This window comes from Tachysurus vachellii, chromosome 4 (assembly GCF_030014155.1).
Source record: "Tachysurus vachellii isolate PV-2020 chromosome 4, HZAU_Pvac_v1, whole genome shotgun sequence".
Lineage (NCBI taxonomy): Eukaryota > Metazoa > Chordata > Actinopteri > Siluriformes > Bagridae > Tachysurus > Tachysurus vachellii.
Window position 1 is genome coordinate 645,001 of NC_083463.1, and position 14,790 is coordinate 659,790.

Consider the following 14,790-nt stretch of genomic DNA (forward strand, 5'->3'; position numbering starts at 1 on the left):
TGCTGTTCTCACCCAGGAGATATCTGAACTCCTCAGTTCCTCAGAAGGTTCCTAAACCTTGGTGGAAACACAGCCTATATCCTTAGAGCTTTACATTTCCTTTTCCTCAGACTGACTATTGTTCTCTAACCCCCGCTCTGTAAGTAATCAATCAGGGTAGTGAAGCGTAAGCCACAGCAAGCACTAATCCCCCACACCAGTCAATAAATTCCAGTGTGGAGAGTGAAGATAGAGAAGGAAGGCGGGGAAATTTTAAAGATTAGGTTAATAGTCAGGTATTTATACTCAGGAAAATACTCAGGAATTTAGAATATAAATGTTTACAAGTTTTCTTTAAGAACATGATGTTTTAATGGAAACCTCTTATGTATCCTAGACATAAACTCGCACAAGTATTATGAGAAATATGCAATTTGTGAAACTTCAGAAGGAGAGTTTACTCTGCAAATCATAAATGTCTACATTATCTCAGGAATGATGGGAAAAGCTTGAGGAATGCAAATGTCTTTTTTACTTTTCTGTTTTTATTAATGGAAAAAAATGTTCATGCTGAGAATCATTAACACTCATTATGCAGCCAATTAAGAAAGAATGTAGTCATCTGTGTGGTAACAGATTTGTCATGCTTACAGTGAACACTTTACAGAAACACTGTTACTTAAAGGTCCTAGCAGTATTGAATAATTCTTTTTATTTGCTATTGTTTATCATGTCACAAGGAGTTTTTAAGTAGATAAAATAAAACAAAAATGCTGAACTTTCTCGTCTTCTGATCCTCAAGTTTCTGCTCCACAGGAATAGAATGTCATTAACACTACCTCATGTGCTTGTATGTTGATTTTTTTTTTTTTCTTGAATTTAAAGAGTGATTGACAGGATTTTTGTATGTTTTATTCTGGAAACTTCTGCTTTAGAAACCATTCATGTACAATAAAATCTCCACTGAAAACTGACACCAGTGAGTGGGATTCTAAATCATTACGAACACTGAAAGTGGGATTATAAATCATTATAAACAGTGAGAGTGGGATTATAAACCATTATAAACAGTGAGAGTGGGATTATAAATCATTATAAACAGTGAGAGTGGGATTATAAATCACTATAAACACTGAGAGTGGGATTATAAATCATTATAAACACTGAGAGTGGGATTAAAAATCATTATAAACACAGAGTGGGGTTATAAACCATTATAAACAGCGAGAGTGGGATTCATTCATTCATTCATTTTCTACCGCTTATCCGAACTACCTCAGGTCACGGGGAGCCTGTGCCTATCTCAGGCGTCATCGGGCATCAAGGAAGGATACACCCTGGACGGAATGCCAACCCATCGCAGGGCACACACACACACACTCTCATTCACTCACGCAATCACACACTAGGGACAATTTTCCAGAGATGCCAATCAACCTACCATGCATGTCTTTGGACCGGGGGAGGAAACCAGAGTACCCGGAGGAAACCCCCGAGGCACGGGGAGAACATGCAAACTCCACACACACAAGGTGGAGGCGGGAATCGAACCCCGACCCTGGAGGTGTGAGGCGAACGTGCTAACCACTAAGCCACCGTGCCCCCTGAGAGTGGGATTATAAACCATTATAAACAGTGAGAGTGGGATTAAAAATCATAATCACTGAGAGTGGGATTATAAATCATTATAAACAGTGAGAGTGGGATTATAAATCACTATAAACACTGAGAGTGGGATTATAAATCATTATAAACACTGAGAGTGGGATTAAAAATCATTATAAACACAACAGATTCCAGGTTCCATAGAGACAACGGTGCGGACTGATACATTTTGGGTGATGCGGCTTATTAAATATATGATAAATAGTCAGTTTTTCTGCGTGAGAACCGACATGACTGACATGAGGGACCGACATGAGAGACTGTCACTTGAGAGCTCTGGTTAAAAGCTCTAAACAAATAAATTCAATTTAATTGAAACTGAATTGAAAATGATCCAAACTGGGAGTTTATTTTCAGTAACTGTGTCATTTTTATTTAATAAAACCCTTCATCATTTAAGTAACTAGCCCGCTAGCTGTTTTAATAATACGCATGTGAACTAATCCACAGGTTTATAGATGATGGATTATTACACAAAAATGCTCCTCTATAAGTCATTAAGAAACTTCTCATTTTTTTGAGGGAGAACGTCTGAATTTTCCACCAGTGGATTTAATAATAAAAAATGATAAAATTTTTCACTGTAAGAATCTTCACAGCTGTAGCTTAGCTAACTAAAGGGAAGGTTAGGTTTACACACCAGGCTGTAACACTTGTCATGTTCTAATAGTGCCTCATGCTGCACTTTCTTTCTAAAGACCTCAGCATGCTTCATGTGGAGATGATGTTGAGTTCCACAGACAGTGTGATGTGATGTGATGAAAACCTTCATGAGATTTTGTGATGTCAGTAAAAGGTGTCCAAACCCAAACCTGACACAGATTTCACTTTCCTCAACCCTTAATTTCCTTAATATTCTCATGTTGTGGAAATAATCAGAGTTTCTGCTGGCTCAGTGACACTGCCACCTGCAGTACAGGAGGATGTTTCATCACAGTCTTCATTTCCATGTTAGTTATGCTGAGGCCTTAAGAAAGAAATCCAAACGATCACACAGACACAAACAGAAGGACACGAGCACTCGGGATTAACTGGAAGGCTGCTTTATTGTTTGGAAAAAGGTTTCGTGCTCAAATGAAGACAATCTTTCACTGATTCTCGCTAAATTCAAGCTGTTGTGCAACACACCATCGTCTCTCCAACATCAGTGGCAAGAGATGAGTACAACATTGTCAAACAAGAAGCACTTTCCAATTATTAATCAGCAAATGAGACAAAGAGCATCTCAGTCATGCTACCAAGAAAAAAAATCACAAATTATTATCGATAGAAAAATAAAGAAATGGGCAGAAGCTGAGCACTGAGGGCAGACTGCACATCTCTCCACAGAGTGAACCTTTAGGAGAACGTCTCCATTCATCTGCCCTACATTATACTACAACCTCTGAGGATAAAGTCAGGCTGATGCCAGTCAAGGGGATTTTTTGTTCATTTGTTGTTTTTTTTTTTTGGTTTTTTTTTCATTTTTGTTTTAGTTTTTTTTTTTGGACGTCTCAGACATCCTTTATTTTTTTCTCAGTGCTCTTTTTAAACAAGCTCCACTTGTTTAGAATTTCAACTTATCATTGTCTAAAGTTTTTTTAATCAAACGAAATCGGCAGCAAAAAGGCACCTGAAAGGAACTTAAAGAACAAACTGGAAAACATAAAGCCTGAACAGAACGATTTAAATTGCATTGCTGTGTACCTTAATGAGGAAAAAAGCTATGCTCTAGAGTTCAGCCACATCTGTCTCTCTCACACACACACACACACAAAGTGACCAGTCCTCCCTACTGTATACACACACACACACACACACACAAAATCAAAAAACTCTTTAGTCTGCATCAGTAAATAGAGATCTCTAGGGAGGAGAAAAAGTGTGTGTGTGTGTGTCATGTAGTGTATGTGTGTGTGTGAGTGTGTGTGGTGAAGAGTGGCCTCTTCACACAGGCACACAGGACATAAGTGTAGAAAGTGAGGTGCTGGTACTGCATTCCCCTCCCAAATACAGGCGACATAAGCAGCTAATATTTCACCATGCACTGAGCAGTAGACCCGCCCACACACACACAAACACACAAACACACACACACACACACACACACACACACACAGTGTGTGGGACAGGCCAGAGTTTTGGTCGTTCACTGAACGTATTGCACAAAAATAAAGGTAAGATGAGCGAAGGACAGTCAGTGGCGCGTCCCCTCCACTCCAAGCAGAGGTCAGAACTCAGTGGAGGTTTAATAATAATATTAATAATTACATGTATATGTCTATATATATACATACATAGGTGTGTGTGCATAGATACACACACGTACAAATACATGTATACATAGATACATATACAGTATAGCTCTATATATACGCCTCGATTTTATATATATAGAATTACATACTTTTTTTGCATTTTAATATATATTTGTATTCGATTCCCCTTTTTATTAATTGTGAAAAGAGACTCAAAAAATCTACTCCTCCTACCAAATAGTTCACAGTCTAACCAAGTGAGACCTGGGCGATGAGAGTGAAGCCATTCTATTCAGGTTATTATTATTATTATTCGTCTTCAGGATTAGATTAATAGCAGTAGTTTTTATGTATTTCTGTATTTACACAAAACTTTGCATGCCGTTAAAATAAAATTATATATTACATTATTTATAGACTTCTTAAAAAGTTCATTCTTAACTTGTTCAGCATTTTGTGCCGTTTGCATCATATCCTGTACTGTACAATAGTGTTTTGTTTCGTTTTGTTTTTTTGTAAAATTTGTTTTTTTTTGTAATAGAATTGATATTTTCTAAATTAGATTTTAATGAATGCATAATCTACAGTCTGTCCTGGATGGCTGCACGAGTGCAAATGGTGTTATGTGTTTAGTTTAGTTGTTTTTTCCTTTTCTTCCCACAGTGTCCTCGCTGATCACACATGCAGCGACCGGAACAAATCAGGGGCTCAGGAAGGCGACGTCATTACGCAGTGCCCCACTATTACGTTATCTGCTTCAGAAACAAGGGTTCAGGTTATGTTAGTGTGTTATGTGATGAACAAACTTGGTTTTCTTCAAAGCAACAGAGATGAGTACTGCTCACAGGTGATGCTAGATTTACAGTCCGTCTTCTTTAATCTAATCGCCTCACAGTGAAGTTCCTCTTTTTATTTATTACTGCGGTTATTGTTGAAGGTTCATTGCTGGAAGCAGGTTCGAGCGGTGCTCAGCTCTGACTCCTAACCCTACGACTTGACTCATTATCATCTGTTAGTCATTAGCATGATGAATCTGTGTTGTATCCTGAGAAAAATGAGGGAAACTAAACAAGCATCAGTCTGGTGTGTGGCTGGTTGTGCGACCGCAGCCTGGTCCTGAGACCTTTTTCAGCCAAACTACCAAGACAAACCTCTTTGGCTTTCTAATACACTGCCTCTCAGAGTCCTACTGCGAAGATGTACAGGACATAAAAAAAACATTTCTACATGAACTAAAATGAAAACACACGGGTGTAGACGTAGTCGAACTCTATAAAGTAATCCGATGGAGTGGAGTAATGAAATAGTTACTTTTTGAAATTCAATTAAAAACAACTTCTACGTTCTGAATCTTACTCCGGTTTGGAAACGGCGTGCAGCAGGTCGCAGCCCGGGGTCGCAGCTCGCTTCTTTAGCCACACATCTACAGAGCACCGAGAGGCCAGTGCTGTAGGTAAGGTAAGCAATATTGCTGCATACAAATCAAAGGAAAACAAACACTTTAGGAGCCACACACACACACACACACACACACACACACACACACTTGTCCATACACATTATCTCCTGAGCAGCAAAAAAGTGGTATGTTCCTCACCAGTGTGTCACATTGCTTTCAGTCATCATTGCTTTTCAGTTAGTTAAGAGGCTCTTGGTAGCTACTTAACCCAAAATCGGCGAGTTAAAGGACATATCATGATTTTAGGGTCATTACACTTTCAGCATTGTCAGATTGAACTTAATTTAGCCAGTGGACAGCCTTTAATGTACCATCAAGCCACTGTGGTTGTCTGTATTAATGTTTTGTGGACTATGATTATTCATGCAAGAATTTCTGATCAAAACATGCCATCATGCAAGTCATTTCTATGCATTGAACAAGCACAATAATTTATTATTAATTTTGAAATGTCGGAAATAGTTGGAGGCACGTGGCATTTGCCTCCTTTCCTTATCACTGTGAAAGCCCATGTAGAAAAAAGCTTTTGATGCATAAGTATAAATAACAAATCTATGATGACAGTTACTGAGGGTGGCATGGGCAAAACGCTGAATGTCGATTTTCTTTACGCTCTTGTTGGTGTTTTGTTGTTCCTCCCTTTCTTTTTTCCTTTTTTTGCCGCTCAAATAATGTAAAGACCATGTAAAGTATATTTAATGCTGACTAACACAGAGATACCATTTGAATCAGCCAAGCTCTATGATTTTGTTCATCACACTCCACTGATCTCTGCTCACTCTCACAATCAACTTAGAGTTCATCTGAAATGAAAGAGTGCAGATTTCTCTGCTGTTCATTTTTAGAAGCCGATTCTTCTCTGAGTGTTCATTTCCTTTACGGAAATTTTTATAAACACACAGCATCGGCACGAGATTCTCCAGATGTGGGGAACAACACGCCATGCTGTGATTTTTTTTCCTTCTTGGTTTCCTCGTACAAGCAACAGGTTCCATCCTGAAGTGTAGCCCTCTAATATGTGATTATCAAGTATCAGTCCTTTGTGAAAGATCCTATTAGATTTAGTTTAACTCAGGTTTTGATGCAACAGTGTCTCACAGGGAGCTGATTATGTTTGGTTTAACTTTAAAGAGTCAAGCGTTGAAGAAACCCCAGTGCTTTCCATTGAATCCATACCTGTGAAGTTTGTAAACAATTTTTTCTTGTCCTTTTATTCATGGATTTTAAGATATCGTTTTCTTACTTGCAAATGAAATTAATCTGTACACATATCTGTGTAGTCTGATTTAGGGTTTCTGCTTGTTTTTGCTTGAAATTGCAGTTAATAAATTAATTATCATGACTGTTTCTGCTGTCCATGTGTTCCACAGCTGCAGCTTTAACACTTAGATTCCCTGACGTCTTTTTGGTTTCGGCCCTTCTCCTTACGCCCCTTTCCCTCGTTGTTGTCGTCTTGCTTCTCCTTCTCAGGCTTGGTTACACTGTCGTAGGATGGCAGGGATGCAGTAGAGGGGGTGTCCTCCTTCTTATCCTGATTTGTCCCTCCGTTTTCCAGCTTGTTGTTGGCAGGCCGACGTTTGCAGACGAAACCCCGCCGTTTGAGGTGGGCGCGGTACGCCCTCTGGATCACAATGGCTGACACCTCCTCTTGCTTGCGGCGTAACGTGGTGGTAATAGGCTCGTAGGACACTTTGGAAGGGTTTGCTGCCACAAAGCGCTCTTCCATCTGCTGACGCATCATGTCCAGATCTCCACTGTCACCCAGGACACGCTTGGTAAAAGCAAAAAGGATGTCCAAGCAGTGGATACGGTCGCCACTCACCATGGGTAGATCCATGGCAATAAGTTCGATTATATTGGGCTTAGGAACGCGTAGAGGATGTTCCAGTGTATCCGCAAAATCTGGGAGCTTGGCAAAGGTAATAAACTGTGAGGCATCTGGGTCAAATTTCTCCCAGATCTCATAGAAGGACTCGAAGTCATCCTCGCACAATGGATCAGCACTCTCTTCTGTTGCAACACTAAAGTTCTCCAAAATAATGGCAATGTACATGTTTACAACAATCAGGAAAGACACAATGATGTACATGACAAAGAAGAAGATTCCCACAGAAGGGTTGCCACAGTCACCCTTCACTGTGGTTCCTGGGTTCTCCTTTTCAGGGTTGCAATCAGGTGGGTAGTTGAGGATGGGAGCAAGCAAACCATCCCACCCAGCTGATGTGGTGATCATGAACAAGATGATCATGCTGTTTCCAAACGTCTCAAAGTTGTACATGTCGTCGATGCCGATCTCCCGCTTCACATAAGCAAAGTTGGACATACCAAATATGGAGAAGATGAACATGACCAGGAAAAGCAGCAAGCCAATGTTAAACAGGGCAGGAAGTGACATCATTAAGGCAAACAGTAAGGTCCGGATCCCCTTGGCTCCTTTGATTAAACGCAGGATACGACCAATTCGAGCCAGACGGATCACCCTGAACAGAGTGGGTGACACAAAGTACTTCTCGATCAGGTCTGCCAGGAACATACCTGAGAAACGAGAAACAGAGGTCATGGTCAATTAAACGCATTGTGTAACTAAAAACTATTACAAGTTTTACTTTTACAATAAAAAGATATGAAAAAGGATCATTTGTAATGTTATGGCTCTGGATTATATTTATTGAGTTGTGGATGGAGAACAGTGTTACACTGATTAAAACAGTTTGTGAAGCCAAACCTTTGATTAACATGATTAACAGGTCCATTCCCATGCTTGTCATCCCATCAACACTGAACAGCTTGAATAAACCAGTCTTAAACACTGCTCAGTCTCTTCACAGCTAGGTCATTAGGACTGAGTATTAATGTGGTACATGCAGAAAACTACAAGAGCAAAATCAAGGTCACTAATCAAAAAACAAAACGGTGTAAAATGAAATAAAAGCTCAGTCAGTTTGCCCTGGACGTCTCTCAGCTGTGTTTCCATACAGGTTGTAGGAAAAAGAGCAAAAGTGCCCTCAGATCTGTTCACGAGCAGGTAAATTTGCTTCTCTGTCTGTCGTAGTAGGTCTCTGCAGACTCAACCCATCTTAGCCATGTCCCTGATAGCTACATCCATGCTCACCATGTCCCTGATAGCCACACTCGTTCTCAGCATGTCCCTGTTAGCCACACCCCTTCTTACCAGGTCCCTGTTAGCCACACCCCTTCTCAGCATGTCTCTGTTAGCCACACCCCCTTTTCACCATGTCCCTGTTAGCCACACCCCTTCTCAGCAGGTCCCTGTTAGCCACACCCCTTCTCAGCATGTCCCTGATAGCTACACCCCTTCTCAGCATGTCCCTGTTAGTCACACCCCTTCTCAGCAGGTCCCTGTTACCCACACCCCTTCTCAGCATGTCCCTGTTAACCACACCCATGCTCACCATGTCCCTGATAGCCACACCCCCCTCCAGCAGCTTCCACTGTAAATGTCTCTTAATTTGTAACTTAATTATGGCATTGTTATATACTTTTTTTACGAAGTTATGAAGAGGACTGATGAAATGAGCCAGTTTTACAGACCAGCGTTTTTGTTCATAATGCAGCAGGAATAATTCTGCCAAATCTCCGCTCTCACCACAAGCCTTATGTTCTGTGTCAATTTTGATGTCACTTTGTTAATCCACCTTGTTTCATTCTACTCACCCACAATAGACAGAATTACCACCACACAGTCAAAGATGTTCCAGCCATTGGTGAAGTAGTAATGTCGTAGTGCAAAGAGCTTCAGTACAAACTCTCCAGTGAAAACAACAATGAAGACAAAGTTGACCCAGTACAGAATGTTCTCTGTCTCTGCTGACTGGTCATCTGTTTCCACCATCATCGTAACCATGTTGAGACAGATGAGTATCATGATGGAGATGTCAAAGGCTTGTTGAGTGACGAAGTCAAACACCATCCCCTGGATGTTGTTCTGAAAGAAAAGTAGAAAGGAATTTAGAAAACAAAAACAAACACAAAATGAAAGATTTATTTGTTTATGTGCTATGGCTCGTGTCTTACCTGTGGTCTGGGGATGGGCTTCTGTGGCTTCTTCGAACCCAGTTTTTTCATAGCATTATAGTATTTCTTCTGTTCTTCTGTCATGAAAATATCCTGACCTCCAAAGTATAAGGACAAAATAACACTGGTTACAACCTGACAAACTCCCACTTTATACACAGGAAGTGCTGTATGTGTAAGACTACGACTGTGTAGAGCCTGAGATCTGAAACGGACAGGAAACTAGAGCACTAGCATAATCTAGCCAAGGCTAATGTTTGTGATGAACAGCATTATGGTTTTTGGTGATGCTGATTGAGACTCATCAGAACTGGGACATAATTACGCACTCAGATGTAAAGAGAAAGATGTTTAAGGAAACAGATAAAAGTTGTCGAATATTGTAATGAAACAAATAGAAGACTTATCTTTTTCTTCTGTTGGTTGAAGTTGTCGATGATGACACCGATGAAGAGATTAAGTGTAAAGAACGAGCCAAAGATGATGAAGATGACAAAATAAATGTACATGTACAGATTGTCTTCATATTTCGGCTGATCTTCAACCTACAAGCAATCAGCACAAACACTCACTGTTCACTGAGTTCACAGTAAATACCAGACGTCTGAATTTAAACAAAATAAAATCACAAAATTGGCCAAAATTAAAGTGTATTTAAGGAAAAAACAAAACAAAACAAAATGAATTTTTATTGTTTATGTCATTGCTATTGTTATGGACATCAATACAACAGTTTATCTGAAAAACAGATATATATATAATCATTTTAGAGATATTCTCCTTTTAATTTTATACTGTGTACTTAACAATATAGGACAACTTAATTAAATGTTCTCTAGAACCTTGTCCTGCCCAGAGCTCCACAGAAGCAGCTGCCTGCAGTAAATACTGTTTATGACATGTTTTTGGTTGTGAATCTTCCTGTGCATTCTTCTCTTTCCCAACATTGGTTCATTTCATTCAGCTTCTCTGTACGAGGTGTGATCATGTGACAGGTCTCAGTGGTGTTTTACAAACATCAGTGATAGAACAACGTCATTTCCTAGGACAGATGGAGAAGTCAATTCCGTCTTCATTAGACTGCTGCAGCTGTTCCATCAGTAAGACTCACAGTTCTCCGTGTTTAGCTGGTTAGTTAAACATCAGGGTTGTTAAGATTGGACTGTTTTAAGGTGAATCCTGAACATTTCTCAACTTGTGTACGAGTTAAGTGATTTCTGGCTCCTGTCTTTTAGTTATGCTGTCATTGCCCTAGTCCCTGTCTGCACTTCACACATAATGTACAGTGTCCATCACCTGATTACAATCATACCTAACAATTTTCTCTGTCTCTCTCTCTCTCTCTGTCGAGCTATATACGCCACTACAGAGCTCCCAGTGTTCCTAGCCTGATTGTGTCTTCTTCTGAAGTTCCTTTGTCAATCCTGATGTTCTACCGCTGGTTGGAGTCTCGTCTCCCGGTGGTCACCCTGCCAGGGATTGATCTTCATGGTCAGTCAGTGTCTCATGGGATTGTTGTGTATGAAGCCACCCGGAGACGTCATGTCTTCTTCTGAACCAATGTTGTGTCAGTCAGCTGTATGTTCTGGTGTTTATCAGCAATCAGGTCTGTGCTGAACTCAGAGTTTATGATGACCCATTAGTTCCTCAGGAGCTCTCGGCTGCACTATTATAAACTGTTGTAGAAAGGACATTATTTACATTTACACTATTTACTGTAGAGTGTCACCCAAATGAGGATGAGGTTCACTTCTGAGTCTGGTTCCTCTCAAGGTTTCTTCCTCTTTTCATCTCAGGGAGTTTTTGTTTTCCTTTCCTTATCATTTTACCTCCCAGAATGAATTACAAAAGGATTTTTATTTTAGACTGCATGGAAATATAGAGAATGAATAGTGTGAAGGCGTTTGTTTAATTTAAACATACATAAGATCAGATGTTTTTTTACCTTTCTGGAATCCACAGCTGCGTACATGATGTCCATCCAACCTTTAAATGTGGCCTAAAGGAGCAGAATATCAGAACAAAGGTGACAAAAAATAAATATATGCTTTTTTTTCAGATTCTGAACACACTTTAAAAGTAATTAGCATTGGAACTGCACACGTTCGTAGATGTCTAAACTGTAGACAGGTAAAGATATTTAAAATACACAGGTCCTAACCTACACTGAGCTTCACTGTGCACTCATGAACATTGCAGTTAGCTTTTAAATGTGATTTTGTGTGTAAATCCTGCAGAGTTCTTTTATATTAATGGCAGGTCTGGGCTTTAAGATTACGTCATAAAGATACTGTGATCAGATCCTCAGGCTTTATCAGAGGTCCTATCTGTCTAACATTTTATGTGGTTCCAACTTTCATGGCTTGCTACAGATAAAGCAGTAAGCTAAAATACACAAATAAAATTCTCTTGGCAGAAAAGCTGATGCATACAAAGTGAATTTTTAGCATTGATTAGAAATATTGGAGAAGTTTATAAGGATCTTCACAGCAGATCTTTGCCTCACTTTTTCCCTACCGTTGTTGTCCGATGTACAGCTGAAATATTTAACACAAAAAACTGCTAGGCTTTCTCATTAGCAATGCTAGCGTCTCTGTATAATGTTAACTAAAGTCCTGATTAATGAACCATACATAAAATAATTAGTCACCTTTTATTGGCCTTAAAAGCCTCAAATTTTATATCTTACTGCACCTTTAAGGTCCAGTGTAAGTTCTCTTAGTGACGTTTTTTATATAAAATGATAAAGTAACGCACCACTTGTAGGAGTGCCAGATATCCAGCGCCCACGTTATCAAAGTTGATCTTGACGTTTTTCCAGCGAACCTCACTGTGATTGGAATTGATGAGTGCAAAACATTCCGTCTTGTTGTTGACGTCCGTGGTCTCGAAATATACCTCTGACGTCGCATTAAAACAGTAGTAGTACTTTCCAGCAAACAGGTTCACCCCCATGATACTGAAGATGAGCCAGAAGATCAGACACACCAACAGCACGTTCATGATGGATGGGATGGCCCCCACCAGAGCGTTCACCACAACCTAACAGAGACAGGACAGTACATACAGTGTCATACATTACAGGGGCTGTAATACATACTACAGATCAAAGCTATAGCCAAGTAAAGTTTTAACGGATCCAAAAAGTGTCTCTTTAGTCAGCTTTTTGGAGATTTTCACTGTAGATCATATATAAAACGTGTTATATTGACCCCTGGAATTACAAACACCCTTTATGGAAACAGCCAAACCTACATAATCAATAAAAAAACAGAATGAACTAAATAGTTTCTAAATAAACTAAATAACTTTTCCCAATGAACTCCCTCACAAAGCAGCTTCACAACTCTGATTTATCCCATTAAGTGTCGCTCAGTCCAACATGGCTGACGCTTCAGATGCAGCAGCTTGCAGCCATTTCTGTCTACACAAAAGGACCTGATTAATCAGAGCTGTTTCATTAGTACATACATGTAGTATTACTGTTTAATATATACAGTGCAGATTAAAAGTCTGAGACTGAAAATCATTCACTTCTGCTTTAATACGAAGGTATTCTATTATTAAATTATATTACTGACAACAACCTGAGTAAATGTAGTATCTTTTAAATATTTACAAGTTTTTTAGGCTTTGCTACGTTCCTGTTTTGCTTTAACAACAGCATGCACTCGAGTCTGTGCAAAGCATTATGGTCCATTTTATATCTAATAGATGGAATTAGAACGTTGTCTGATCACAAGCTTCAACCAAGGAGATTAAAAATGGAGAGGATCTGACCTTCTGTCTAAAGCAGTCAACAAGCTCAACATTACACATTTGCTTAAATTTAGAGTAAAATAGCGCAGAAACTTTAATACTAAACATTCAAGACATTAAACATTTACTTTCTTTGTTGTAAAAATTCTAGAACCTTCTGTTTATTTCCAATTTATAGATGAAGAGATAAATTCCAGATATTCAGGACTATGTTTAAATGTCATGGACTGTTTTAGACGTAAAATATCTGTGAATATAATAATAATAATAATAATAATAATAATAATAATAATAATTTGTACTGTAGCAGTAAATCTTATTTTGGTTACTTTTTAATGTTTTAATTTCTATTAGAATTTCTGAGTAATAAAACCACCTAAGAATATTGAGGTTAGATTAAAAGTATTATTTTTCATCAGAACATCTGGAAACTACTAATGAATATTTAAAAGCAGTGCAAAGTGTTGTTCATTTCAGCTGATTAATTGCTGTTATGTTTCAAAATCATCTCAGACAATAAGCCGAGACACAACTCACTAAACCCATCAAGGTTTAAATGTTTTATATATAAGAAGAATGGACTGAAGGAGTTGACATGTTCCTTCTGTCCAAATGAACTACTGATGATTCAGCGCTACTTATTTCACAGGTTTCTAAAACCAGCTCAATTTTTCAAAAGGGTGTCAGTAATTCTGGAGCTTAGATATAAAGATGTGTTTTTGGGTGATTGTGAGAGGATCAGATCAGTTAAAATTCCCCAGAAGACACTTCGCATGTTCTCATAATGTCTGAGAAGTTTCAGTAGTTTCACTGATCATGTTTGGCTCCACAGCTGCACACTGGCTTGGCTGCAGTTAGTCTCTCTGTTCATACAGTGACGGTGGAGTGATGATGGTCACCAACAAATATTCAGCCAATATTCATCTTTTTTTGTTCAGCTTTTGTTTGATTATGTTATTGTCCTTGTGTTGTGGCTAAAAGTTGTGATTGATCTCATGTGTGTGTAATTACAGGGAAGTAACTGCAGGTAGGAACTAAAGTTGTGTTTGGGGAACTTCAGAAACGTTGGATTAGACTGAACAATCATTCTGACATGTGATACAGCAGAAATGTTTGTATAATGATTCAGTCCAGATCTGCAGAGGTAGACTGCAGAAAACTGAAAAAGAGGAATACATTTGTGGAGACCATCATCATAGGACTGACTTTTATATCTGAATCTCTGTATTAAACAGTTAAGAACATTTTATTTCTGATTTAAATTGAAATACATTTGCACACTTGCCATACCAGTGTACTGCTTATGGTAGTGAACAAACCACCTCACTCACTCAAGCCAGGAGGCATCTACTCAGGCTTCACCTGTCCAGACTGTTCTCATGATACACACAAAAGCGATGATGTTGCCACACACTGACTGGTTGGATGAAGCTCTGAGATGGCAGCCAGCAGCAGATCATGCAGAGTCAGTAGCAGGACATGAAGGCTACTACCTACCTGTGGCCATGTTCTTCTCCAAAACACACACTGACCTGCTCACCTAGTGTTACATACTGACTACATTTAAAAGTGTGAATCTTCACCACGTACTGAACAAATCTCATTCATTACAGATTAGAGCCAATTTTAGCTTCATTTTGTAACTTAAAAGTGTTT

At 39.1% G+C, this 14,790-nt stretch overlaps 2 protein-coding genes across 2 annotated transcripts in view; one reads left to right on the top strand and one right to left on the bottom strand.

Moving 5' to 3' along the window:
* The window catches only part of si:dkey-195m11.8 (fidgetin-like protein 2), a 5,285-nt gene extending 4,372 nt beyond the window's left edge, over window positions 1-913 (top strand). The window contains exon 2 of the mRNA XM_060867270.1: window positions 1-913. This exon is cut by the window's left edge and continues 1,448 nt beyond it. The gene's annotated coding sequence lies outside the window, so the exon portion shown is untranslated.
* Window positions 914-2,699: 1,786 nt separating this feature from the next.
* scn8ab (sodium channel, voltage gated, type VIII, alpha subunit b) overlaps window positions 2,700-14,790 on the bottom strand; it is a 70,684-nt gene continuing 58,593 nt past the window's right edge. The window contains exons 22-27 of the mRNA XM_060867267.1: window positions 12,133-12,417; window positions 11,321-11,374; window positions 9,783-9,920; window positions 9,376-9,480; window positions 9,016-9,286; window positions 2,700-7,875 (exon numbers count right to left, since the gene is read on the bottom strand). Coding sequence (XP_060723250.1) covers window positions 6,719-7,875; window positions 9,016-9,286; window positions 9,376-9,480; window positions 9,783-9,920; window positions 11,321-11,374; window positions 12,133-12,417 — 2,010 coding nt within the window. The 3' untranslated portion in view covers window positions 2,700-6,718. The remainder of the gene's footprint in view (window positions 7,876-9,015; window positions 9,287-9,375; window positions 9,481-9,782; window positions 9,921-11,320; window positions 11,375-12,132; window positions 12,418-14,790) is intronic.